Genomic DNA, 27035 nt, shown 5'->3' on the forward strand with positions numbered 1-27035 from the left:
TTATCCCTTAGCTTTTAATTTTTTTAAATAAGAATTTCCTTTGTGCTTACCATTTCAGTTTCATTTAATTTGCTGCCAAATCTCTTCATTTGGCAGATGCAGAAATGGGCCGACAAATAATTTAAAAGTTAAGTGATTCGAGTAAAGTCAAACGAATAGATACTAGCAGAAGAGCAGGAACAAGGGTAGATAGTGAACTTGGTTTAGATAAGTTGAAATTGAGGTGGTTGTGGGGTGTCTTGTAATATCTATAGATAACTGGGTATGTGTGTTGAGCTCAGAAGAGAGATCTAGGCTACAGATACAAAACTGAGTTTTGTGGATAGGCTTAGCAATGTGACTTGAAGGTTAATTTCCTCTCCAGGAAATAAGACCAAAGATTTTTACATTCTGTTCAGTTACATTTATAGTCATTTATCATTTGCTTGCAACATGCAAAGTATTCTTGTAGACATATTGTGGGGGGTGTAAAAAATGAAAGATATGTCCTGTCTGGAGTGGCTTAGTGGACGGAGTGTCGACCTGCAAACCAAAGGGTCTCAGGTTCCATTCCCAGTCAGGGGACATGCCTGGGTTGTGGGCCAGGTCCCCAGTTGAGGGCATGTGAGAGGCAACCACACATTGATACGTATCTCTCTTTTTCTGTCCCTTCCACTCTCTCTAAAAATAAATAAGTGAAATATTAAAAAAAGAAAGATAGCTCTTTCTAGATGCTCATAACCGGAAGGGAGAAACACATGACCTTTTTTCCCCTGATATTTATTTTTTCATTCACTCTGTGCCAGCTAGATTTTTTTTTAATGCTCACTGGAAAATATGTTCATTGATTTTAGAAACAGAAAGGAAGAGAGAAATATTAAAGTGAGAGAGAAACGTCAATTTGTCGCCTCCCCTATGCACCCCTACCAGGGATTGAAACTGCAACCCAGGTATGTGCCCTTATTAGGAACCTAACACGCAACCTTTTGGTTTGTGGGACTGATGCTCCAAGCAATTGAGCCACACTGGCCAGGGCATACATGGTCATATTTTAATGTATATTTGGGTAAATGCTAGAAGAGAAGCTAAAGTGATGGGATTTGAAGGAGGAAGGGGAGACTCAAATTGATTAGGAAGATCTGGGAAATTTTAAAGGCAATGGGTTTTGAGCTGATTCTTAAAGGATTGATAGAAGTTCATCAGAATCCAAGAGTGTCCAGCCTTTTGGTGTCTCTGGGCCACACTGGAAGAAGAAGAAGTTGTCTTGGGCCACACATTAAATACATTGTGACACATCATCACAAAAAATTCTCATGTTTTAAGTAACTATACAATTTTGTGTTGGGCTGCATCTAGGGCAGCCATCCTGGGCTGCACGTTGGACACCTCTGGTAGATGGAAGTAGAAGGGCATTGTACACAGGCTTGGAAGTAGAAGAAATGTACTAGGTGTTTTGGGGAACAGAAACCAACAATCATATGGCCTTAGGGTATAGGGTTTGAGAAATATACAATTTGAAAAATGTAGGTCTAAATTAATGATACTTTGTAAATTCTTTGTCAGAGTATTTCAAATTCAAGAATCTTTCTCTCTTTAAAACATGACTTGTTCACTTGCATATGCTGTGAGGCAAATTGTACTTTTTAAAAACTTAATTGATAAATGCAATGAAAGCTTATAACCTAGTCAGCCTGTAAAAGGACCCATGTTGTTCCTCTGCCCCATGTGAGGGTTATAAAAGGTTGTGCTGTAGTCACAGTGACTCACTTTGCTGTCACTAAAGTAGAAAATCCTAAGTATGACTAACAGCTGATTTTAGTTTCATTTTAGTCTTCGATCTTAAATGTTTCCAAACCCTTCAATGATACTTGTTTTCAATGAAGAAAAAAGATTCCCGAGATGAAGATTTTCTGGAAGAGACTGAGTTAAGGAAGGCATTTTTTATTTGACAAGTAAGTCGATATTTTGTGTGTTAAGTCTGGTGAAGAAATGAAAGTTTGCTAGTTTCTACTTTTAAAATATCTGCTTTATTGCAAAGACATCTTGTACAGTGGGCAGAGGTTATATATTTTGTCTGGCAGGCAGGAAGCCACACACCTGGGCTCACCTCTGGGTGAAATTGGATTGAAACTGTTCTGTTATGGTAGTGTCACAAGTTCTCTAGGAAATCAAATTTTGTGGGTGGTGTTAATTCTCATAAGATGATATTGGTATAGTGATCAACCTAGGGATACAGATGAACTGTTCTTCATAAAAGTTATACAACTAAGTGGTTACTGAAAGAGCCACAGTCCTCTTTATGAGAGCTGCTGTGTTTATCACCTTGCTGTGCAGGTTTCTTTCCAGTGGGCATTGTGTCCTGCCTCTCTAAATTAGAAATATATCGAAGTTGTCATATCAGATTAGTCTGTTGAGTCTGATATTCTACTACTAATACAATTAATAAGTTTCTTAGAAATTATTTTTTCCATCTTATAAACTGTTAGTGTTTTCCATATCCATGCCAGCCAGATAAAGGAAGCTCTTTTTGTGAAAACGTGATTAAGGAGAGTGATTAAGAAATGAATACACGGAGTGCTTAGGTATTATGGCCTGTATTTTTAAAGAAATCATCTACAATTAAAAAAAAGTTTGCTCATCAGAGATAACTCATGTAAACACCCAACATCTCTAAACCTTAGTTTTCTGATTTGTAAAATGGAGCTGATAATACCTTTCTCATAAGGATTTTGAAGGATTAAATGAAATAATACATGTAAGCCCTGGCTGGTGTAGCTCAGTGGATTGAGCGTGGGCCTTCGAAGCAGAGGATCGTGGTTTGATTCCCAGTCAGGGCACATGCCTGGGTTGCAGGCCAGTTCCCACCAGGGGCCAGTTCCCAGCAGGTGACACATGAGAAGCAACCATACATTGATATTTCTCTCCCTTTCTCCTTCCCTTCCCTTCTAAAGATAAATAAATATTTTTAAAAAAGAAATAATATATGTAAAACACTTCACATGTAGTAAATTCTTAGAAATGGTAGCTACTATTGTTACTATCTGTTCTTCCACCATATGTGCAATGTTATTTCCCTACATAGTAAAGCTGAAGAAATTACATTTTTTAGAATGATGTTAGACAGACCTTGGTTACACATTAAACACAGCCAATAAAACCATGCTGAGGAATCTCTGCCAATGTTTTGTGGAACCTTTGTTTCTTGTAGACATACTGAAAATGTAGTACATTGCACTTCTGAACTAGGTGTTCCTTCCACCTGGAAAGCTTTTCCATATGATATCCATGTGACAGATTTCATTACTCAAACGTCACCTTTTCAGTGAGGCCTGCCCTGACCATTGTAATTAAAATTACAACCCATCATGTGCCTGCCTGTACTCCTAATCTCTCTCAACATGCTCTATGTTTTTTTCATAGCACTTGCGTTTGAATATAATATTTAATGTACTTGTTTATTTTATTGTTAATTGACTGTCTTCCTCTGCTAAGATTCCACAAAGGCAGGGATTTTTGTCTCCTTGCCACTTGATATATCCCAAGGGCCTAAAACAGCACATGGTGGGTTCCAAGAAATATTTAATGCATTCAATTAAAGAGAACTTTCTGATTAAATCTCATCCTACTAAAATTCATGTTCATGTTGGGCATGATGTCTTTCATTTTAAGATAAGAAACCTAATGCAGGGAAACTCATGGCCTCCTAGATTGGAAAAACTTATATTTTTAAATTAATATTTTTATCCTATTGGCCACAACATTCTTGACAGGAAAAGTAGTGATTATGAACTTTTGCGGGTTTTTTTTTTTCTGTAAGAAGTGTGAAATACCTTTTAATATTGTTCTGAAGACTTTTTAACAAAATACTTGCAAGTGGTAAAGTGGCACGAACACTGTGGTGGATTGTATGCGTTTTTAGTGACACTACCGCCTAGCTTTTCCCTCCCAGCTTTTAAAGTAATGTTCTTTATAGAACACAGCATGTCAGTCTACTGAGGCTGTCATAACAGTATCACAGACCCAGCAGTTTAAACAATAGAAATTTATTTTCTCATAGTTCTGGAGACTAGAAATCCAACATCAGGGTGTTTTTCTTGATGTAAAGATTAAAGGGGGACATTTTATATGCAATGTTTACTTCCATTCCAGGCACGTTGTGTAAAAAATTGGGACAACTGTAATAGCATAATCAATAAAATATAACTAAGAAATAAAAATTTCTGCAAAGAGTCTATGTCTATTTGTGCACATTTGTGAATATTTCTCTAGGCTTGATTCCTAGGTGGAATTGATGGATCAAACGCATATTAAATCTTTTCATGGCTGTTGTATATTTCTAAATATATTTTTAGCAGCCTTGTAATATTTTATTTTGTGAATCTACTATTATTTACAAATTCCTTACATCTGCACATTGAGAACATTTCCAAATTTTTGCCACTATAGATGGTCCTCTGGTAAATATCTCTGTGAGTAGTTAAGCTTTTTAAATTTTATTATTTTTTAAATGTATATAAAATCCCTTATAAAATATGTGGACTGACAGTACATATACACACAAATAAACACACACACACACACACATATCTATATATCTATATATAGAGATATATATCTATATAGACATACCTCAAAATTTGTTACTAATGAAAATGTACAATCAAAAGTGTTTGGAGAAGTGGGGGAATAGAACAACTGTAATGGTATAATCAATAAAACATATTTTTAAAAAAAAGTGTTTGGAGCCCTGAATGCTGTGGAGCAATTGGTTGGAGCATTGTCCTGCAGAACAAAAGTCCAGTCAAGTGCATACAGAAGGCAACCAATTGATGTTTTTCTCTCACATCAATGTGTCTCTCTCTCTCCCTTCCTGTAAAAGCAATAAAAAAATGTCCTCAGGGGAGAATAAAAAGGAAAAAAAGTGTTTGGAGACCATTTATCTATTGCATTCCTTCAGGACCTCGATAGTTATTGATTTGAAAAATTACAAATGGTACTAATTTATGGTCATACATGACTCGTCTTAGGAGATACCTGTATTTTAATAGAGGGCAGTGTTTTAACTGGAAGAATCCATCTCTAGTGAGTTTCAGACTCTATTTGGCAAGTAGATGAGAGTTAGGGTAGAGAAGCCTTTTCCAGGAGAAGTATATCTAAGAAGAAGCTTAGGTTTGGAAGCATTAAGTCCAAATCAAGGTGCCAGCAGATCCAGTGTCTGGAAAGCACTCACTTCCTGGTTTGCAGAATGTTATCTTCTCGTGCAAAGAACAGAGAGAGGGTAAGCTTTTTATTTTTTATTTTATTTTATTTTTAATATTTTTAATTTAATTATTGTTGAAGTACAGTTTTCTGTCTTTTACTCCCATCCCAGCCCACCCCCCAGTGCTCCCCACCTCCCTTCCATTTCCACCCCTGATAGTTTTTGTCCATGTGTCCTTTATACTTGTTCCTGTGAATCCTTCTCCTTTTCCCCTGAAATATTTTTTATTTTTATGAAGACTTTATTTGTTTATTGTTAGAGAGAGGGGAAGAGAGGGAGAAAGAAAGGGAGAGAAACAGTGATGTGTGAGAGGTATATCAATCAGTTACCTCTCTCAAGCCCCCAGCTGGGGACCTGGCCTGCACCCCAGGCATGTGCCCTGACTGGGATCGAACCAGCGACCTTTCAGTTCACAGGCCAACACTCAATCCACTGAGTGAACCAGGGCAGGGTAAGCTTTTTAAAAGGTAAATAGGCTGAGAGGAAGTTGTTTATTTGTTAGTATGCTGCCAAGAATTTTCTTTCCCAACTTACTTTAAGAACTATATTTAGTGGTATTATATTATTTAAAAAAACAGAGCTTTGATAAATTCACAGCCTTGGGTTTTTAAATATTACACTCAAGAGTTTTAGAATCTTATATATATATATATGTTTTATTTTAGGTTTTGTCGCCTGCAATGGAGATCTTGTGAAACAGAAGATTGAATAAAGCCTTGTGACATTGAAACTAAATTAGAGATTTAGAAAAGAAAGTTAAAATTAGTCACTTTGATTTTAGTGTTCCGATTTCATAATATTTATTCTTCTAAATAGATTTAGGGAATAGAAGATAAAATTCAGTGCTGTACTAAAGGATGCACTAATATTTGTGTGTGTTTGTGTGTGTGTTTAAGAGAAGAAAGTAGACAACCAAGAACTATAGTGATTCATAATGAAATATACTAAATTCAATTTTATGATGTCAGTTCTTGGCATTATAATCTATATAACTGATTTAATTGTGGACATCTGGTTATCTGTTAGGTTTTTCTGTGAAGGACAGTATGTTTTTGGTGTTTTAACAGTAAGCTTTATGCTCTTTGGAACAGTTGTGGTCCAGTGTTTTAGTTATTCTTGGTTCAAGGCCGATTTAAAGAAAGCAGGCCAAGAAGGTCAGCATTGTTTTCTTCTACTTCACTGCTTGCAAGGAGGAATTTTCACAAGGTGAGCTTACACTTTTGATCATAAATGCCATTTTTCTTTTGTTTGAATAGAAACTACCTTTCTGTATAGGTCATCGAATGTACAAAGTTCCTCTATATGCAGGCAGCGCAAAGGTTACTTGCTCCTTGTTGTTGGTGTTTGTATGAGTCATGGCTGTACTGCCAGAATTCCAGGTTTACTAATAGAATGTTTTAGTTTGCCTAATTAAGCTACTTTTTCTGATATGTACTCACCTTTTATGGGAAGACATTTCTATATCTTGTGACCTTTTGTTTTATAGTCTAAGCCTGATAGTGCAAATATAGCCTATTACTTGCAACTCTGTTGGAACACTTAATTTTTAAGTTACTTATACCATTAATTTGACTGAGTGAAACATTTACTGCTGGGGAAGCCATGTGGTTAGCTGGTACAGAATCAGGCATAGAACTAAAAACAGCCTTACAAATCATGTTCAAAACCTTATTTTACTAGTGAAAAACTAGAACGTAAATAGGCTCTGAGAATTCCATGATTCTCTGTATATCTAATTTCATATGACCTTTTCATTGTTACCTCAAGTGATTTAATACTGTTAAAAGCAATATATGTGTATATGTAGTAATCTAAATAAAAGAGAAAAATTAAAAACATATTAAGAGGATAACATACCATTTTGTTACAGTTAGATTTGGAATTTGAACTATTTTAATAGCTTACATAAAGGTTAATTTCTGATTCTGTCCTGTTAAAAAGCAACATATTCATGGCAATTAGTTGAAAGTATTAAAACATTTTCAGGCTTTTTACATGGTAATTAATAATAATAATAAGTGCCATTAAGTTTGTGTAGAGATTTATAGTTTTCAAAGTATTTTCACATACTTTGTCCTTTTAAAGGCAGAGTTTTTAAGGTTATAACATGTAAGAGAAACAGAATATGTGATGAGAAAAATGTACAGGTTTTAAGGAAGGTGGAAAGTACCTTATGTGTTAATACTGGAAATGAGTTTTGAAACTGTGTTCTCAGTAAGATGAAAATGTTTGAATCACAGGGGAAAAGGGGATGGACTCACATGAACAAGTATAAAGGACACATGGTAAGGTGGGGGGCGGAAATGGGAGGGAGGTGGGGAGCATTGGGGGGCAGAGCTGGGAATATAAGACAGAAAACTGTACTTGAACAAGAATTAAAAAAAAGAAAATGTTTAATAGGTTGGAATAAAAGTTAGTGCTGATAAGTGTATATGTATAATAAATAAGATTTAATGAGTATTCTGTATGAACAATAATGAGAATTATGTAGTTATAATATCTAGACAAGGATAAAATTTAGTCCAGCAGAGAGGTTAGAAATATGGTAGATTCTTTGTTATTTGTCATTCCATAAATATAAAATTTTCATATCTACAGAATGATTTTCATTGTTGTTTCAATAATGACTTGAAGGTACTGTAAGATATCGTGTTACATGTGATGAATTGTATTATAAAAGAAACGCAACATTGCCTTGATTTTCATTGTCTTTTGACATCCCTAATAATTTTTGATTGAATGTTAGACATTATATATAAAAACTTAGAGTCTTCAGATAGTACTATTTTACTTTTGTGGTCATTTATAGTAGGCATCCGTCTACTCTTGGTTTGCTCCTGGAGCGCGACCTTCTGGGCACTGAGAGCTTCCTGGGGTCTTGCTCCTCCATCATGTCCCAGCTGCTACTGGTCCTTATGGCCCTGGCATCACAGACTGCCAGAAATTCTGCTTTGCTTTTTCAAGACTTTCTACTTAGCTTTTAGCCTTTAGCTTACAGCTTCAAAATTTAGCAAATGTTTTTGGGGAAAAACTGGCTGTGCTTTTGAGATCCTTGTCTTCAGTCCTAAAAGATCTTTGAAACCACTGCTATTTTGTCTGTTAATATAGACATCTGCCTGGAAGATGTTGTCCCAAGTAACAGAATCAGCGAGTACCTTCAGGCAACAAGTATCTGCAGAAACATTAGCTTAGTTTCCAGTTTCTTTGGTTGTTTTGGCAGGAGTATTGGTGCGCTTCAATATACTGTATCTTAAATAGAAGCATAGTCCATAAAGTGCAATCTTGAGTTATTCCATAATGTACAGGCTTAAGTTATTCCAACTCTAAAGTTGAAAAGAACCTTAATTTCTCTCCTAAATAATATAAAGACCTCAAAACAGTTGAATTCCATGTATTGATACCATGTTGCTGGTATTTTAATTTTTGTGTTTAGTCTCAGTGGATCATATTTTATGTCTTTATTTCTGTTTTATATACTTAAATTTTATTATATTTTGATTATACTTAGCCATATATTTTTACTATTCTTTTTACTTTTTATTGCTTCTTGAATCTCAGACTTTCTACTCAGGATAAGTTTTCTTCTGCCTCCCTGGGGTCGAGAGCTGCATCTACTGAAAGTCCGCTGCTGAAACTGTCTCTCAATTTTTGGTTGTCTAGAAATGTCATTATTTCATCCTCTTTCTTGAGAGATATTTTAGTAGCTATGGAATTCTAGATAAGTACTTGGTTATTTTCAGTCTTTGTTTTACACTCTCTTGTCTTTGGTTTTCATTGTTTCTCTTGAAGTATTAGGTGTCAGTCTTATAAAAGTATTTTGTTTTTTTATTTCCTCTGGTTGCTCTTACACTTTCTCTCATATTATTTTATTTTTATTTAATTTTTTTTAAAATATTTTATTTATTTATTTATTTATCTTTCGAGGGGAGGGAGAGAGGGAGAGAAACATCAATGTATGGTTGCCCTTTGTGCGTCCCCTGCTGGGAGTTGGCCTGCAGGGAACCGGCCTGCAACCCAGGCATGTGCCCTGACTGGGAATCGAACCACGATCCTCTGGTTCGCAGGCCCGCGCTCAATCCACTGAGCTACACCAGCCAGGGCTATTTTTATTTAATTTTTTACATTTGATTTTTCTCTTTATCTTTGGTGTTGCATGTTTAATTGTCATATACTGAGTTATAGATTTAGTTCTCTGTCTTGGGATTTGCTACTCCTTGTGATTTTTTGAAACTTCTCAGTTCTGCACAATTCTAGTCATTACTTTCTAATATTTCCTTTACTATATTTCTGGTTTTTTGCCTTTTGGGACTGCAAGCAAATGAAAATTAGGCCTCTCATTGTATCTAACATGACTTTTATATGTTAGTTGTTTCTATATGTTAGATTTTTATTTTTTGACTATGGTCTCTGTGTAATTTTTCTGTGTAGTTTTTTTCATGACTTTTATTACTAGTACTTTCTTTTGTTGTAGTCAAAATGTTATTGTATCTAACCATTGAGTTTTAAATTTTAATTATTACAATTTTTATATTTAGAAGCTATATTTAGTTCTTTTAACTATGCTGTGTCACTTTTTATAGTTTCCTGTCCACTGCAGATATTTTGGACTTGCCATTTGTATCTTTAAACATAGTAAGCATAGTTGTTTAATTTACAATTTTAACATCTGAAGCTTTTTCAGGTTTGTTACTACTGGCTTTGCTTTTATTATTGGGTACTCATATTGCCTTGTTTTCCTGGTATCAATGATTATGTTCTGGTCACTGCCCTTGAAAAAACTGATTGTGAAGCCTTCACCAAGTTGTCTGTTGAGGCTTTGATTTTATTCTTAGGAGATGTCTAGAGTTTCTGTAAGATGGGGTCTACACTTAAACTCATGGCTTGAGGTGCTTCCTGATTCAGTCTTGAAAGGTTATATTTTTTTTGGAAATTTATGCACTTCTACATTCAAATTGTTGGCTTATAATTATATTCCTTAATGATCCTTTATATTTCTATGTTGTCAGATGTGATTTCTCTTTCATTTTTAAAATAGATTTTATTTATTTATTTTTAGGGAAAGGGAGGGAGAAAGAGCAGGAGAGAAACATCAATGTGTGGTTGGGTCTTGTGCATTCCCGACCTGACCCACAACACAGGCATGTGCCCTGCCTGGGAATTGAACCAGCGACTCTTTGGTTTGCAGGCCAGCACTCAATCTACTGAGACACACCAGCCAGGGCCATTTTTTATTTTATTTATTTGGACCCGCTTTCTTTTTTTCTTTATGAATCTCTGTAAAGGTTGGTTAATTTTGTTTATCTTTCAAAGAACCAACTCTTAGTTTCATTGATCTTTTGTTTTTTTAGTCTTTGTTTCATTTATTTCTGCTCTGATCTTTATTATTTCCTTTGTTTCACTTTAGATTTTTAAAATAATTTTAAAAGAAGATTTTATTTATTTATCTCTAGAGGGGAAGGGAAGGAGAGAAGGAGAGAAACATCAATGTATGGTTGCCTCTCATGAGTCCCCCGCTGGGAACTGGCCTGCAACCCAGGCATGTGCCCTGACTGGGAATCGAACAGGGATCGTGTGGTTCGCAGGCCCGCGCTCAATCCACTGAGCTACACCAGCCAGGGCTATTTATTTATTTTTAGAGATAGGGAAAGGGAGGGAGGAAGAGAGGGAGAGGAACACTGATGTTTGAGAGAAACAGCAATCAGTTGCCTCTCATGTATGACCCAACTGGGCACTGGGCCTGCAACCAAGGTATGTTCTCTAACTGGGAATGTGACTGGTGACCTTTTGTTTTGTGGGGTCACAGTGAACCAAGTGAGCCATGCTGGTCAGGGCTTACTTTGTATTCTGTTTGTTGTTCTTCTTTTTATAGTTTTTTTAAAATGTAAAGATAGGTTATTTGTTTGGATTTTTTTTCTTGTTTTCTGAGGTAGGCCTGTATAGCCATGAAAGTCCCTCTTATAACTGCTTTTGCTGCATCCCAAAGGTTTTGGAGGGTTGTGTTTTCATTTTCATTTGTCTTCAGGTGTTTTTGATTTTCTTTTTGATCCGTTGGTTGTTTAGTAGCATGTAGTTTGTCTTCATGTATTTGGGGTTTTTTTTTGCAGTTTACTTCTTGTGAACTTTCTAATTTTATGATATTGTGGTTGAAAAAAATGCTTGATATGATTTCAGTCTTCTTGAGTTTATGGAGACTTGTTTTATGACCTAATATGTGATTAGTCTTGGAGACTAATCACATTAGTCTGCAGAATACACATTGAAAAAAACAATGTGTATTCTGTAGTTTTTGGTTTAAATATTCTATAAATGTCTATTGAGTGAATTTGGTCTGGTGTGACTTTTAAGACCTTTCCTTCCTTACTTTTTGTCTGGATCATCTATTTATTGATGTAAGTTGGGTATTAATGTCCCCTACTATTGTAATACTGACAATTTCTCCGTCTATGTCCGTTAATTTTTTAATTTTTGCTTTATATGTTTTTGCCCCTATGTTGGATGGGGTAGCCCAGTGTGCACATGTGTGTGGCAGCTTCCTGTTAATTTGGTTGTCTGTGGCTGGAGCGGTGTCTGGGTTGGGCAGTCTGGCGCATGTGTGCTATGGTGCCCATTTGTTCTGGTTGGAGTGAGCTCAGGACAGGGTGTCTTGGAATGCACTATGGTGGCCTTGCAGGTTGGCCAGAGCACCTGGGTAGAGCTCTTGCCCACACTGTCTAAGTGTAGGGCGAATGTAAACAATGGCTTTCACAGGTTTCTCAGATCCTGGAGAACTCTCACAGCTCCCCAACCTTCTCTATGTTTCTGTCTTTCTCTCTCTCTCTTATTTGTTATGCAGAAGCTGTTCAGTTGGCCCTCAGCTGTCTTTTAGGAAGAATTGCTCTAGATGTGTACGTACATTTGGCATGTTCCTCAGTCAAGTGGAATTCTCCTGTGGTGTCATTTGGGACCCACCTCCTTGTAGTTGTTTGCCCACTGTTTTTTGGGGAGTGGGGAGACATGCATTGGGACTTTCTACTCCATCTCGCTGATGACCTTCTCCTTTGCCTTTGAAGCATAATTTTGTAGGATGCAGATTTCTATATTTCTTTCGGTATTTTAAATATTGCACTCCACTTCCTTCTTTCTTGCATGGTTTCTGAGAAGCTAGGTGTGATTCTTACCTTTTTTTCTTTTATAGGTGATATTTTTTTCTCTCTGGCATTTTTCAAGATTTTTTTAAATCCAGTTTTGATTTTCATCAGTTTGAATATGAAATGCCTAAGTATGGAATTTTTTTTGCATTTATTTTTTGGTGTTCTGTGAGCTTCCTGGATACCTGGTTTAGTGTCTGACATTAGTTGAGGAAAATTATCCGTTGTTATAATTTCAAGTACAGCTTCTGTTGCTTTCCCTTTTTCTTTTCCTCCTGTTGTTCTTTTCCATTACGTGTCTATTATACCTTTTGTAGTTGTCACATAGTCCTTGGGTAGTCTGTTACTTATTTTTGTCTTTGTTCTCTTTACTTTTCAGTTTTGTAGGTTTCTGTTGAGATATCTTGTAGCTCAGAGATTGTTTCCTCAGCTGTGTACAGTCCAATGAGTCTATCAATGATTCTTCATTTGTTACAGTGTTTTTGATCCCTAGAATTTCTTTTTGATTCTTGCTTAGAATTTCCATCTCTCTCCTTACATGAACCATTTGTTTTTGCATGTTGTCTATTTTTTATTATTATCTTTAGCATATTAACCATAGTTGCTTTACATTCATATTCTCCTACCTCCAACATCCTTGCCATTTCTGAGTCTGGTTTTGATGCTTGCTCTGTCTTTTCAAACTATGATTTGAAGTATGCTTGGCAGTCTTTGTTAAAAATAGGGCATGATGTATGGCAGGTCCTTAAATAATGTCATTATGCTCAATGTCATTTTGTTGTAATGATGAGATATCATAGGAATTAACTCTTGTTTATATCAATGGGCCAACTGGAAAATTGGTTTTGATATGTCATTTCACTTCAGTTATAAGAACCTATTAATGAAAGTGAGGACTTACTGTATCGAGTGAAAGGAGCTGTGGTAAATAGGCCTTTAGTAATACGGTGGTGAAGTGTGGGAGGAATACTACAGTCCTATGATAGGTCTCGGTCTTTTAGTGAGCCTCTACTCCTGGTCTGTAGACATCCCAAATGCCTCTCAGTCCCGTCCCCACCAAAGCTGTATTTTACATTTACATTATGGTGAAATACAGCTTTGGGGTATTTCAGAATGGCTACTTTCATTTATGTTTGCTGCATGCCTTTTCCCCACCTTTATTGTGAGAGTCAGAGCTCCAGGGTCCCTGCTAGAGTTTTTAACTAACAGACGTGTCCACACTTTGCTTCCAGCAATTCATATGGTTCAAGTTTTTCTAATCTGGCACTAGTTCTTAAGGGTGTTTCTTGAGGTTTTCTCTTCCTATAATTTATGATTCTTTGTATCCATGTGTATGTATGTCCAATTTGGGGGGAAACAATTTGCCTTTTGCTCTCACTTCTCTGTCAGACATAAGAAGTCGTTGATTTTTTTTGGTTTGACTTTTACTTGTTAGGAAGGAATGGCAACTTCTAAGCACCCTTACACACCCATATACCTATGCCAACAGACTTGAAACTAGAGGTAAAGTCAGGTATTCTTGAAGTCATGTATTTGTTACTTATGTTCTTTTTCATTATTGTTTTGGCTGTTTTAGAGGGTTTGTATTTTCACATAAATATTAGAATCAGTTTAGAAGCTACTATAATTGGCATTGCCTTTTAAATTTCATTTTTCAATTGTTTGTTTCCATGGAATAAAACAATGATTGATTCCTTTTAATAGAAAGGTTTTCATCAGGTTTTCTCAGACCTGATGGACTTATTACTTACATTAGTTTTTTTATTGTTTTCCTCATATTTTCTGTCAATCATCATGTCACTTGCAAATAGGAATAGTTTGATTTTCTCCTTTAAAATATTTATTCTTTTAATTTTTTTTACTTTGCTTCATTTCTCTAAGTCTTCCAGTAAAATATTAAATAGAAGTGATGAGAGTGACATTTTTGATTTGTTCTCATTGCAGGGGTAAATATTGAATGTTTTGCCATGAAGCTGGTGTTACCTGTAGGTTTTTCATAGTTTTTCTTACCAAGTTAAAGAGATTTTCTCCTCTTTTAATACTCTTGAGATTTTTTTGTTATGAATGGATGTTGAATTTTGTCAAATATATGTGCACTTTCTGAGATGATCACATGGTTTTTCATTGATTCATTGATTCATTTATTTATTTATTTTTTAATTAATTTTTTTTTCAGTTAAACAGTGGTTTTATTGCTTGAGTACAGACATTTTATGTAACCAGGGCAGAGGCTGAGGATGACTTGTATTTCCAATTGGGAGGGAGGACTCATTTAGTCCTATAATATTGAGCGAACGGTGAATATGGCTCTCAATCAGAATCATGTGGAATTTAGCATCCTTATCCTTTCTGTCCCTCTCAAGATGCTTTTGAACAACAACAGCTTTCTTAATTAAATGGTAGAGATCCTCAAGAAGCAAGATACCCTTGCTTCTCCTTGGGGATCCTCAAGATCCTCAAGGAGCAAGTCCTTTAGACTTAAGAATTCTCAAGACTTTATTGCCTGTCACAAAACGTACTTGTGCAATGCCATGTGAGTCTCTCAGGGTCACCCCAATTTGTGAGGGAGTTAGGCCCTTCTTGGCCAGTTTGTAGATCTGCTCCTTCATGTGATCAGATACCAGTTTCAGCTAGGTGGGGATGCTGTGGTGGTAGGGCACAGCTGACTGGGACAGGCCCTTTCCAGGAACATGCATGTGACCCATGATGGCAGAGGACAGAGAGTCTAGCCTTACTGATTGATTCACTGCTGTTAAACCAACTTTGCATTCCTGCGGCAGACCTTAATTGATGATGACGATGATGATGATGCTTGTTGTTTTCATTTTTTATTTTTTTAGTATATTTTATTGATTATGCCATTACAGTTGTCCTATTGCCCCCCTCCATTCCCCTCCACCCTGCACACCTCCTCCCCAACCATTCCCCCCTCTTTGTTTATGTCCATGTGTCACAAGTTCTTTAGATTCTTTATTTCCCATAGTATTCTTCCCTCCCCCCTGTCTATTTTCTACCTACCGTCTATGCTACTTATTCTCTGTACCTTCTCTCCCCTTCTCCTCCTCCCACTCCCCTGTTGCTAACCCTCCATGTGATCTCCATTTCTATGGTTCTGCTCCTGATCTACCTGTCATCATTTTTTTGAATTCTTGTTTCTTCATTCTTTTCTGTTTGGTCATTTTTTTCTTCCTTCTGTTCTACTTGATTGATTTGAGTCCCAGTTTCCTTTCCATCACTATTGGTTTCCTGTGCATTTCCCTCCATTTCAATTAGTTTAGCCTTCATTTGTTCCTCTAATTTGTGACTAAAATCAACCAGTTCTGTGAGCATCCTGATCACCAGTGTTTTGAACTGTGCATCTGAAAGGTTGGCTATCTCTTGGGCACTTAGAATTATAGGCTCTGGGGCCTTGAGCTGTTCTCCTTGAGCCATAATGTTTTGGTCTGTTTGCACTTGTTATGTATGAGGGGCGGAGCCTAAGGTGTTCACCAGTGCTGGGCAACTCAGTTGCTGGGTTGTGACATTGTATGTGGGGGCGGGATCAGAGAGGGGGAAAAAATGGCACTTTGCTCCGCTCCACTCTCTCTCAGATTTCTGTCCCCTCTGCACTTCCCCCAAGCAAAGTGAGCCCTTCTGGTTCTGGTTTCCGGGTGTGTGGGCCTGTGTACTCTCCAGGACCCTGTGGGTCTCTCCAATGAACTCTTTGTGGGCCTGGGAGCCTCTCCTGGCCCCTCGACCCCGAGAAAGTCTTTCCAGTTGGTGCTTTCAGGCTCTAATTCCCATTGATGGGGCCCTAGCCTGAGTGGTCTGTCTCACTGTTCGCTCTTTCACTTGGTTTATCTGCACGAGAATGTGTGAATGCAGTCAGCCAGCTGCCCTGCGCCCTCACTGGGTCGGCCTATCGCCACCCCACGCCTGGGATCCAGCAACTGCCTCTGCCTCCTCCTCCGCTCCTGGGTCAGTCCGACCAAATGGTCTTTCCAGCCCGACCCCACACCGCCACTGACTCCACTCCTCTTACTGGTCTGGATGAATGGTTCATTGTTGTTGGACTTCCGTACAGTTCAATTTTTGGTGTTTTGGCTGCATTTTTGTTACTAAAACTTTGTTGTCTTTAAACTTCGTTGTGTGAGAAGGGATAGAGGAAAAAATGAAAATGAAAATCTTTTTCATTTTTAAAGATTTTATTTATTTATTTTTAGAGAGAGGGGAAGGGAGGGAGAAAGAGAGGGAGAGAAACATCAAAGTGTGGTTGCCTCTTTTTTTTGTTTGTTTTTTCCTCTCTGAGAATATATATATATATTATATATATATAATTGTTTATATATATATAAATATAATATATATTATATATTATAATATATATAATATTATATAATATAATTTATATTATATAAATATAATATATTATATATAATATTGTTTATATTATATATATAATATATATATATTATATATATATAATTATATATATATAATTGTTTATGCCATTACAGTTGCCCTATTTACCCCCTCATTCCCCTCCACCCTGCACATCCCCTCCCCCACCATTCCCCCCACTTTAGTTTATGTCCATGTGCCACAAGTTCTTTAGATTATATATTTCCCACACTACTCTTGCCCTCCCCCTGTCTATTTTCTCCCCACCGTCTATGCTACTTATTCTCTGTGCCTTCTCCCCCCACTATACTCCTCTCACTCCCCTGTTGCTAACCCTCCATGTGATCTCCATTTCTGTGGCTTCACTCCTGTTTTAGGAGTCCGCTTAGTTTGCTTTTGTTTTGGGTGTGGTTGTTAATAACTATACCTAAAGTGAGTTTGCTGCCCATTCACTGTTCATATTTTTTATCTTCTTTTTCTTAGGTAAGTCTCTTTAACATTTCATATAGTTAGGGCTTGGTGATGATGAACTCACTTAACTTGACCTTATCTGAGAAGCACTTTATCTGTCCTTCCATTCTAAATGAAAGCTTTGCTGGATAGAGCAGTCTTGGATGTAGGTCTTTGGATTTCATGACTTGGAATATTTCTTTCCAGCCCCTTCTTGCCTGTAAGGTCTCTTTTGAGAAATCCGCTGACAGTCTGATAGGAAGTCCTTTGTGACTGTCCCCTTATCTCTTGCTGCTTCTAGGATTCTCTCCTTCATTTTAATCTTGGCTAATGTAATTATGATGTGCCTTGGTGTGTTCCTTCTTGGGTGCAACTTCTTTGGAACTCTCTGAGCTTCCTGGATTTCCTGAAAGTTTATTTCTTTTGCCAGACTGAGAAAGTTCTCCTTTATTATTAGTTCAAATAAGTTTTCCACTCGTGGCTGTTTCTTTTCCCCTCCTGGTACCCCTATAATTCAGATGTTGGAATGCTTAAAGATGTTGTGGAGGTTCCTAAGCCTCTCCTCATTTTTTGAATTCTTGTTTCTTCATTGTTTTCTGTTTGGTCATTTTTTTCTTCCTTCTTGTCCACTCCCTTGATTTGAGTCCCAGTTTCCTTTCCATCACTATTGGTTTCCTGTGCATTTACCTTCAATTGTTCCTCTAATTTGTGACTAAAATCAACCAGTTCTGTGAGCATCCTGATCACCAGTGTTTTGAACTGTGCATCTGATAGGTTGGCTATCTCTTGGTCACTTAGAATTATAGGCTCTGGGGCTTTGAGCTGTTCTTGAGCCATAATGTTTTGGTCTGTTCACACCTGTTATGTATGAGGGGTGGAGCCTTAGGTGTTCACTAGGGCAGGGCAACTTAGTTACTGGGTTGTGACACTGTATGTGGGGCTAGGGTAAGAGAGGGGCAATGTGTCTGTTCTGCTCTCTCTCAGATTTTGGTCCCCTCTGCTGCTTCCCGCAAGCAAACTGGGCCCCTCTGGTGCTGGCTCCTGGGTGTGTGGGCCTCTGCACCCTCCAGGACCCTGTGGGTCTCTCCAACAAACTCTATGTGAGCCTGGGAGCTTCTCCCGGCCCCTCGACCCTGAAAGTTTTTCCAGTCGGTTCTTTTAGGCTTTAATTCCTGTTGTTCGGGCTCTAGCCTGAGTGGTCTGTCTCACTGCTTACTCCTCCCCCTGGTTTATCTGTTCACGAATGTGTGACCATGGTCAGCCTGTCAGCCAGCCACCTTGAGCCCTCACTGGGTCTGCCCGTTACCACCCCACACCTGGGATATGCCAACTGCTGCCTGTGCACCTGGGTTGTTCTGGCCACTTTTTCCTGCCTGACCTCGCTCAGCCAGCCACTGACTCCGCCCCTCTTACTGGTCTGGCTGAAAGGTTCGTTGTTATCTGACTTCCATACAGCTCAGTTTTCTGTGTTTTGGTAGCATTTTTGTTACTAAACCTTTGTTGTATTCAAACTTGGTTGTGGGAGGAGGCACAGTGTTTCCACCTACGCCTCCATCTTGCCCAGAAGTCTCTGTGGTTGCCTCTTGAGTGCCCCTAGCTGGGGACCTGGCCCACAACCCTGGCATGTGCCCTGACTGAGAATTGAACTGGTGACCCTTTGGTTCATAGGCCAGCGCTCAGTCCACTGAGCCACACCAGCCAGGGGTGATTATTATTTTTTATACATTGCTGAACTCCGTTTTTAAATATTTTATTAAGCATTTTTGTGTCTATGAGGTGTATTGTTTTGTAATTTTTATCTTGTAGTAACTCTTACAAGTTTTAGATTAGTTTTATGGTAGCCTGCTAATAGAAGTTGGCTAGTATTCCTGCTTTATTTTCTGAAGGAGTTTGTGCAAGACTGGTGTTTTTTCTTCCTTAAATGTTTGATAAAATGTATTGGATAATGTTATGTGTATATTTTTGAAAACAAATTTGATTTCTTTGAAAAATTCAGAGTTATTCATATTTTCTAATGATCTTGTGTCAGTTTTGGTAAATTGTGGTTTTCAGGGATTTTGTCCATTTCATCAAAGTTTCACTTATTGACATAAAATTGTTCCTAATATATCATTAGTATAGTTTTGATCTCTAGGGATGTTACCTTTTCCATTCCTGGTATTGGCTTGTTTTGTTCTCTCCCTCTCCTACTTCCTCTCTTTACCCTTCAGCATCTTGTTTGAGGTTTATCTATTTCTCTTATCTTTTCAAAGAACCAAATTTTGGCTTTTTAATTTCTCTCTATTGTTTGTCTCTTTTTTATTGCACTGATTTATACTTTTATCTTTATTATTTCCTTCCTTCTATGTAATTAAGAGTTTACTTTCCTTCTCTTTTTCTAGGTAATTTCTATGTAACTTCAGTTATTACTAGTAACTCTTTTATTTTCTAATAAAAACATTAAAACTATAAATTTCCCTCAAACCTATACATTAACTGTATCCTGGACATTTTGATATGTTATATTTTTATTATCCATTAGTTCAAAAACTTTTTAGTTTTGCTTATGATTTCTCCTTTACCCAAATGTTAGGCTGTGATTAAAATTTTTTTCAGATATTTGGAACTGTTATAAATATTTTGGTATTAATTCCTAATTAATTCCATTATGGTCAGATCACATACTCTTAAGATTTCAATTTTGAAATTTATTTAGGCTTGTTTTATTTCTTAACATATGGTTCATCTTTATGATTTTGTGTATACTTTAAATATATGTGTTCTGCAGTTGTTGGTTGGTTGTAGTAATTTAGAAATGATATATATTTTAAATATATTTTATTGATTATACCATGACAGTTGTTCTATTCCCCCCTTCATTCCCCTCCACCCGCACACTCCCTCCCCCACCATTCTCCCCCCCTTAGTTTATAACCACGTGTCTCAAGTTCTTTAGATTCTATATTTCCCCCACTATTCTCGCCCTCCCCCCTATTTTCTACCTCCCATCTATGCTATCTTCTGTGCCTTCTCCCCCCTCCCCTCCCACCCCTCTGTTTCTAACCCTCCATGTGTTCTTCATTTCTATGGTTCCACTCCTGATCTAGCTGTCCTTTTGGTTTGCTTTTGTTTTGGGTGTGGTTGTTAATAACTGTGTGTTTGCTGTCCTTTCACTGTTAATATTGTTCATCATCACTTTCTTATATAAGTCCCTTTAGCATTTCATATAATAAGGGCTTGGTGATGATGAACTCCTTGAACTTGACCTTATCTGAGAAGCACTTTATCTGCCCTTCCATTCTAAATGAAAGTTTTGCTGGATAGAGCAATCTTGGCTGTAGGTCTTTGGATTTCATGACTTGGAATACTTCTTTCCAGCCCCTTCTTGCCTGTAAAATCTCTTTTGAGAAATCCGCTGACAGTCTGATGGGAACTCCTTTGTAGGTGACTGTCCCCTTATCTCTTGCTGCTTCTAGAATTCTCTCCTTCATTTTGGTCTTGGCTAATGTAATTCTGATGTGCCTTGGTGTGTTCCTTCTTGGGTCCAACTTCTTTGGGACTCTCTGAGCTTCCTGGATTTCCTGGAAGTCTATTTCCTTTGCCAGACTGGGGAAGTTCTCTTTTATTATTTGTTCAAATATGTTTTCCACTTGTGGCTGTTTCTTTCCCCCTTCTGATACCCCTATAATCCGGATGTTGGAACGTTTAAAGATGTTGTGGAGGTTCCTAAGCCTCTCCTCATTTTTTTGAATTCTCATTTCTTCATTCCTTTCTGGTGGGATGTTTTGTTCTTCCTTCTGGTCCATTCCATTGATTTGAGTCCCAGTTTCCTTTCCATCACTATTGGTTTCCTGTGCATCTCCCTTCATTTCAATTAGTTTAGCCTTCATATATTCCTCTAATTTGTGACTATGTTCCTCTAATTTGTGACTATAATCTACCAGTTCTGTGAGCATCCTGATAAATAGTGTCCTGAATTGTGCTTCTGAGAGGCTGGCAATTTCTCGGTCGCTTAGAGTCATTGGCTCTGGGACTTTGATTTCTTCTTGCACCATCTTTTGGGCTGTTCGTGCCTGTTCTGTAGCAGGATCAGAGTCCTAAAGTGTTCACTAGAACAGGGCAACTAAGTCGCTGGGTTGTGACGTTGTATGTGGGGGTGGGGTCAAAGAGGGACAATGGCTTCCCTCTGCCGCCGTGGCCGCCACCGGTGCCGCAGCCACTACCGTCACCAGGCCCTCGCGTTTCGTTCCACTGCACGTGAGTGTGTCACCGCCGTCAGCCCTCCACCACTGGGTTCGCCCCCTGGGGCCTGCGTGGTCTGTCTCACTGTGCGAGAATGTGCGACCGCGGTCAGTCTGCCCCACACCCCGACTGGCTCCCGTCTGCCTGCGTGCCTAGGTCGGGGGATCTGTCCTGCCCGACCCTGCTCCGCTGCTGGCTCTGCCTCTCTTACCGTCCCCGTTGAACGGTTCGTAGTTGTCGGACTTCTGTATAATTCCGTTTTCTGGTCTTTGGGTGTGTCCTAGTTCTCCAAACCTTTGTTGTGTTCAAACTTGGTTGTGGGAGAAGGCACAGTGTTTCCACCTATGCCTCCATCTTGGCGGAAGTCTAGAAATGATATTTAGTAAGTGTAGTTGATAGTGTTGTACATAGATTTTATATTCTTATTGATTTTTTTGCTTAGTAGTTAGGTGTTTGGGAACAACTGGGTAACCATTTGAAAAAAAGTTATGTAAACTATATAATTGAACCTTCATAGGAAGGTCAGACTTAGCTCATGCCCTAGCACATGGTCTTAAAAAGAATTTAGCCTGTTCTCGGATGACGGTGAAATTTTCCAAAGTATATGGATAAAAATGTAGAGAGGGGTACTAAGAGAATTTTAAAATTCTGTAGGTTATATTTTATCCTCTCAGTGTTTGATGTAACAAAATACGGGCTCATTTTCTTCTGGCCAGAAGAAAATCAGAGAGGATAAACTAGGAGTTTTGTTTCCAGAGTAGCACTTGCCCTGCCTGTGCAAATCCCATGGACGAGAAGAGGTGTTTTTCTGTCTGCCATATACGTAGGCAGACCCCACAGAGATTGCAGAAATAGACCAGGATGGGAGAGGAAGCAGTAGCCAATATATGAAGTATAAAAAGAGTCAAGATTAAAAAAACAGTAAAGGTTTGATTAACTTTAGAGTTGGAATAATGTGAGATTCCGTGTTATGGACTATACTTCCGTGTAATCAGACACTGGATAAACGTCAAACAAATCAAGGAGCATGGGGAAAGTCTTTCTAACCATAGATCAAATTCCATAAGCTGTAAAAATTATATATTTAATTATTAAAAATGAATGTTGATAAACAAAAGTGAAACTCCCCTAATGTACAGACCAGAACAAAAGCAATTCTAAAAGAAAAAAAACATACAGGAGGCAACTGATGAGTGTTTCTCTTTCACATTGATGTTTGTCTCCCTCCCTCCCTGCCCCTCTAAAAGCAGTAAGCTGTCCTTGGGTGATGAACACAGAAAAGTTTATGGAGTATGAATCTCAATTAAGAAACTGTGAGAAGATATTTGTAGTAGAGAAAGTTTGTGGGAAAAATCTGTACTTAAACATATGCTACTTAAAAAAATATTGTGTATATAAACATACATGTAATGAAGTATGTTATATTATTGAAGATAAATGTTCATATTTACTTTACAGGTATTGGTTTGCCTTGAAAAAGGGGTATTATGTGGCTTTCAAATATAGAAGCAAAACTGATAACTTCATAGAAGAACAAATTGACCCACATAAAGAAGCTATACATAGAATGACTGATCTGAGCATGCTCAGGCTGTTTGAAACCTACTTGGAAGGCTGTCCACAGCTTGTTCTTCAGCTCTATGTCTTTCTGGAACACGGTCAAGCAAACTTCAGTCAGTGTAAGTCTTTCTTACGAGCCTTTGTTAGATGGGTGCCACTGAGGTCTCGAGTTAACTACATTAACTCTTCGGTAGGTTTTAGAACTTTTAAATTGTTTTTATTTACAAAATTATTTATTTTTAAAAAGAAGTACATGGTTTAAATATTTAAAAATATATAAAGACATGTCTTTCTCCCTCTTTGCCCAGAAAGGGCACTGTTGTCAGGTTTTTGATGCTTTTTCCTGAAAAGTTTTTTTCAAAAGCCTATATTAATTCTCTTTGTCTGTTTTCCTGTCTCTCTCTTTCTGTTCCTCCCTCTTTCTCTTCCTTTCTCTTCCCTTGTTTTACAGAAATAGTAACATAAGATAAAAACTGTCTTTGTTTTTTGCATTTAACAGTATATCTTGGAGATCTATCTACAGCAGTACAGAAAGAGCTCCCTCATTCATTTGTATTACCTGTATAATATTACAAATTATGGACACATCATGATTTATTAAACAAGTCCCTTTTTATATTAATTTAGGTTGTTTCTAATATTTTACTATTGCAAAAATGGTACAATGAATAATCTTATGCATGAGCCATTTTGCATGCTTGAAGTATATCCGTAGGATAAATTTCCAGAATTGGAATCATTAGATGAAAGTGCAGACGCCACAGAACTCATGAACGTTGGCCAATATGTTGCTCTATTATAGCGTATCTCCTTATTGGGGTAAGATATTCAGTGTTAAAGGACAGTTTGATATTTCCATTAAAAGACTTTTAATAGGTGTTTAATTTGAGATGTTAAAAAACATTTTTTTTTTTTGCTAAATGATAGTTTCAGTTTTTGTTAATGACTAAGGTTGCATGCAGACTTGGATTCAAATCAGAGGACCAGATTGTCATCTTTCTTGGAGTTCCCACTGCACTAGACTCACCTATGAGAGCCTTTCATTCCCCTGACTAGCCTCTCTGTTCCTAATTTCCCATAAACCTCTAGATTGTAGTCCCTTCTAATATTATTATTTTTACTTTGGTTGTTAGTAAGACACTGAAATGAATGTACTGTGATGAGACCGCTTTTTCCCTGTGATGCAAATAGTTTGTGGGTTAGGACTTAGATGTTCTGTGTCATATAGTTACTGAAACTAGAAGTTCAGCATTTCAGTTTATACCCTGTCTTATCATAGATTTGCTGATTATTTCAAATAGTTCATAGCATCCAGATCAGCAGTGGAATCCAGTGACTGTTATCTTCATATTATGGTTCTACCCTCATTCTTTAGTGTCCCCTTGAAGCAAGAAGTTGGGGTATTAGTTAAAAATAGCAAAAAAATGAGAAATAATCTAATTGTCTAACAATAGAAGAATTGATAAATGAGTTATTGTACACTGTTACAAAAAAAATTATGTAGCCAGTGGAAATAGTGATAACTTTTAATGACATAGGCGAGTAATTCTAAAATAAAATTTAGGCAAAAAGCAGTTTATAAAAGTTTCTATCAGCATACTTTTCAGGATACAAAAATTATATAGAACAATGCCTAAAATAAAAATAGGAAAAATGTTAACTATAGCTGTTTATGAGTGGTGGGATTAGAAATAAATTTATTTAATCTTCTCTTCACTTTTCTGAATTTTCAATTTTTTTCTCCAAATACCATGTATTGTTTTGATAATCAGGAAGAATAACTCAAAATGTTAAAAAAAGTAAGGCTGTGTATAGATGCACTTCAGAAGACCGAACATACTCTTTCAGGAGAGTAAAGGAGTAAAAATAATATAAATCCACAAAAACAAAGAATATAGAGTAGAATAGCAGATTAGAAATATCAACAACTTGAATGTGGGAGAAAGGGGGTGGGCAGGGCAGGGGAGAGCAATGGGGGAAAAATGGGGACTACTGTAATTGAACAACAACAAAAAAAGAATTAAAAAATGTCAACAACTGCCCTGGCCGGTGTAGCTTAGTGGATTGAGCGCGGGCCTGCAAACCAGACGATCATGGTTCAATTTCCAGTCAGGGCACATGCCTGGGTTGCAGGCCAGTTCCTAGCGGGGGATGCACAAGAGGCAACCATACATTGATATTTCTCTCCCTCTCTCCTTTCCTTCCTTTCTAAAGATAAATAAATAAAATCTTTAAAAAAATCAACAACTGTTTAGAAGATGGAAAGCAAATGAAAAACTTAAGTTATTCAAATCAACTTTAACAGCTATTTAACTTTAACAACTTTAACTTTAACAGTTATTTAATCAACTTTATTTGAATAACCATCCCTCTGAAAATATCTACAAGTGTTGGATAAATATTTTCAAAAGTCTGTGTAATACAATATAATATAACAGGTGAAAATATGCAGTAAAGTAGGAACTCAGAAGAGGTGAATGGGACTCACAAGGCATTTATACCTTGAGGTTTTATTTAGAAACTTATAAACAGCAGATTCAGTTTTGGTGGTTTCCCAGGGTGTTGAATGGCTAAAAACAAAACTCCGGGTCCTCACAAGGGAGGGATGTCTGGTAGAAAATTCCAGTCCATAAAGCTGGATTAAATAACTTTTCATGGCCCTTTGTCAAAGTACAGCCACATTGGTCAACGTAGGTGTAGCCTGGGTACAGTTTTATAAAAGTCTCAGTTTTGACAGTGGGATTAATGACCATGTCTTTCTAAAGTAGTAATGAACTTATTCTTCTGTTATTTGTTAGAGAAAAAAATGGGGTAAAGGTGTCAAACCTATAGAAATTTGTATATTTTTTTAGAACATATTTATTTGATCCATCACCTTAAAGATACTGGGAATTGAGCTTATTGATACTCGACTCTTACTTATGTTAAGTTCCGCCCCCACCATGCTGTTTTAGGGAATTAGATATGTGCCTAGGGTCGAAGCTCATAAATGTAGTGTCTCAGAGAATTTCCAGAGTATGTAGTTTTCACTATACCAGTTCCTAAAAAAAAATGTGTCCAAAATTTGTACAATTTATTTAGAATCTTGAAACACAGTGTAGTGCATTGGTGAAGTACAGTAACTTTGGACTTTGGCAGATTTAGATTCAAATCTCAACTGTCTGCAACTTACTAGCTGTATAACTTGGGTCAAATAATATATATTTTCTAAGCATTAATTCTTCATATAGAATATGAGAATATTAATATATATATCAAACAATCAGATGAGATGTGTATATGAAGTGTCTGAAATGTGTTTCTGGGTGTGTGTAAATGCACATAAAGCATGTATGGCGTATAGTAATTTAATATTGCTATTGTTTTTGCTGTAACAATATATCTTTTAAAATTTTTTTGTTTGTTTTATAGATGCAGCCATCATGATCTCTTGCTGTGCTATTTCTTGGGCGACTGTTGATTATCAAGTAGCTTTAAGAAAATCCTTGCCTGATAAAAATCTCCTTAATGGCTTCTGTCCCAAACTCACATATCTCCTTTATAAGTTGTTTACATTATTATCTTGGATGCTGAGTGTTGTACTTCTTTTTTTCTTAAGTGTTAAGATTGCTTTATGTCTGTTGTTATTTCTTTGGTTTTTAGGTATATTGTGGGCATTTAAAAACCAAACTCAGTTTTGTGTTTCCATGATTATGGAGTTCTTGTACAGGATTGTTGTTGGATTTATTCTTATTTTTACATTTTTTAATATTAAGGGACAGAATACCAAATGTCCAATGTCTTGTTATTATATTGTAAGGGTACTGGCAACATTGGGGATATTGATTGTGTTGTGGCTGTGCCCACTTTCTATTTTTAATTCAGACTATTTTATACCTATCAGTATTATTATAGCTCTTACTCTTTTCCTTGGAATTCTTCTTCTTCTTGTTTATTATGGGACTTTGCATCCAAAGAGAAGTGAAGAAATGGAACCTGATGAAATCGATGGAAAACCAGCTCAAATAGATTGTAGAATGAAGTATTTCCTAATGGAATAAGCTATTTATTTATGAGAA

At 37.0% G+C, this 27035-nt stretch overlaps 1 protein-coding gene and 1 pseudogene across 2 annotated transcripts; one reads left to right on the top strand and one right to left on the bottom strand.

Annotated features, from left to right (window-relative positions):
* The first annotated feature begins 1788 nt into the window (after positions 1-1788).
* Positions 1789-27035, top strand: XKR9 (XK related 9). Of its 2 annotated transcripts, XM_037058220.1 has the most exons (4): positions 1789-1931; positions 5905-6445; positions 22876-23096; positions 26389-27035. In XM_037058220.1, exons 2-4 carry the CDS (start codon positions 6174-6176, stop codon positions 27015-27017), a joined length of 1122 nt encoding a protein of 373 aa, XP_036914115.1. In that variant the 5' UTR covers positions 1789-1931; positions 5905-6173; the 3' UTR covers positions 27018-27035. The 2 variants fall into 2 exon arrangements, with proteins under 2 accessions (XP_036914115.1, XP_036914116.1); XM_037058221.1 differs by lacking the exon at positions 1789-1931 and having other exon boundaries at positions 5897-6445.
* Positions 14578-15071, bottom strand: LOC118995300 (40S ribosomal protein S13-like; annotated as a pseudogene).

Source organism: Sturnira hondurensis, unplaced genomic scaffold (assembly GCF_014824575.4).
Source record: "Sturnira hondurensis isolate 20B ecotype Veracruz unplaced genomic scaffold, ASM1482457v3 Scaffold0010128, whole genome shotgun sequence".
Lineage (NCBI taxonomy): Eukaryota > Metazoa > Chordata > Mammalia > Chiroptera > Phyllostomidae > Sturnira > Sturnira hondurensis.

What these genes read in the sequence shown, in the direction of transcription:
- XKR9 (XM_037058220.1), top strand. Translation starts at nt 6,174, where the DNA reads ATGAAATATACTAAATTCAATTTTATGATGTCAGTTCTTGGCATTATA. An exon ending in CAAGGAGGAATTTTCACAAG is followed by an intron (nt 6,446 to 22,875) that starts GTGAGCTTACAC and finishes TTTACTTTACAG; the next exon opens with GTATTGGTTTGCCTTGAAAA. An exon ending in TCAAGCAAACTTCAGTCAGT is followed by an intron (nt 23,097 to 26,388) that starts GTAAGTCTTTCT and finishes TTTGTTTTATAG; the next exon opens with ATGCAGCCATCATGATCTCT.